The sequence below is a fragment of the Limulus polyphemus genome, unplaced genomic scaffold (genome assembly GCF_000517525.1).
Source record: "Limulus polyphemus unplaced genomic scaffold, Limulus_polyphemus-2.1.2 Scaffold2036, whole genome shotgun sequence".
NCBI lineage: Eukaryota > Metazoa > Arthropoda > Merostomata > Xiphosura > Limulidae > Limulus > Limulus polyphemus.
In genome coordinates this window covers 149,034-149,844 of record NW_013667646.1, presented here as the reverse complement: position 1 = coordinate 149,844, position 811 = coordinate 149,034, and the positions used below count along the sequence as shown (strand labels likewise).

The 811-nt window shown below is 42.2% G+C and overlaps 2 protein-coding genes across 3 annotated transcripts in view; one reads left to right on the top strand and one right to left on the bottom strand.

Annotated features, from left to right (window-relative positions):
* Positions 1 to 811, top strand: part of LOC106465744 (apoptosis-resistant E3 ubiquitin protein ligase 1-like) — an 82,622-nt gene that overhangs the window by 57,014 nt on the left and 24,797 nt on the right. The window lies entirely within an intron of this gene.
* Positions 483 to 811, bottom strand: part of LOC111087346 — a 5,474-nt gene continuing 5,145 nt past the window's right edge. Inside the window, exon 2 of the mRNA XM_022393671.1 lies at positions 483 to 792. Coding sequence (XP_022249379.1) covers positions 681 to 792 — 112 coding nt within the window. The 3' untranslated portion in view covers positions 483 to 680. The remainder of the gene's footprint in view (positions 793 to 811) is intronic.

Below are 811 nucleotides of genomic sequence, written 5' to 3'. Positions count from 1 at the left end.
CATGTGTATTCTATAAGCCTGCTACTGGTAATGGTCATGCATGTGTATTCTGTAAGCCTGCTACTGGTAATGGTCATGGATGTGTATTTTGTAAGCCTGCTACTGGTAATGGTCATGGATGTGTATTCTGTAAGCCTGCTACTGGTAATGGTCATGCATGTGTATTCTGTAAGCCTGCTACTGGTAATGGTCATGCATGTGTATTCTGTAAGCCTGCTACTGGTAATGGTCATGCATGTGTATTCTGTAAGCCTGCTACTGGTAATGGTCATGCATGTGTATTCTGTAAGCCTGCTACTGGTAATGGTCATGCATGTGTATTCTGTAAGCCTTATACTGGTAATGGTCATGCATGTGTATTCTGTAAGCCTGCTACTGGTAATGGTCATGCATGTGTATTCTGTAAGCCTGCTACTGGTAATGGTCACATGTGTATTCTGTAAGCCTGCTACTGGTAATGGTTATGGATGTGTATTCTGTAAGCCTGCTACTGGTAATGGTCATGGATGTGTATTCTGTAAGCCTGATACTGGTAATGGTCATGGATATGTATTCTGTAAGCCTGCTACTGTTAATGGTCATGGATGTGTTTTCTGTAAGCCTACTACTGTTAATGGTCACATGTGTATTCTGTAAGCCTGCTACTGGTAATGGTCATGGATGTGTATTCTGTAAGCCTGCTACTGGTAATGGTCACATGTGTATTCTGTAAGCCTGCTACTGGTAATGGTCATGGATGTGTATTCTGTAAGCCTGCTACTGGTAATGGTCATGGATGTGTATTCTGTAAGCCTGATACTGGTAATGGTCA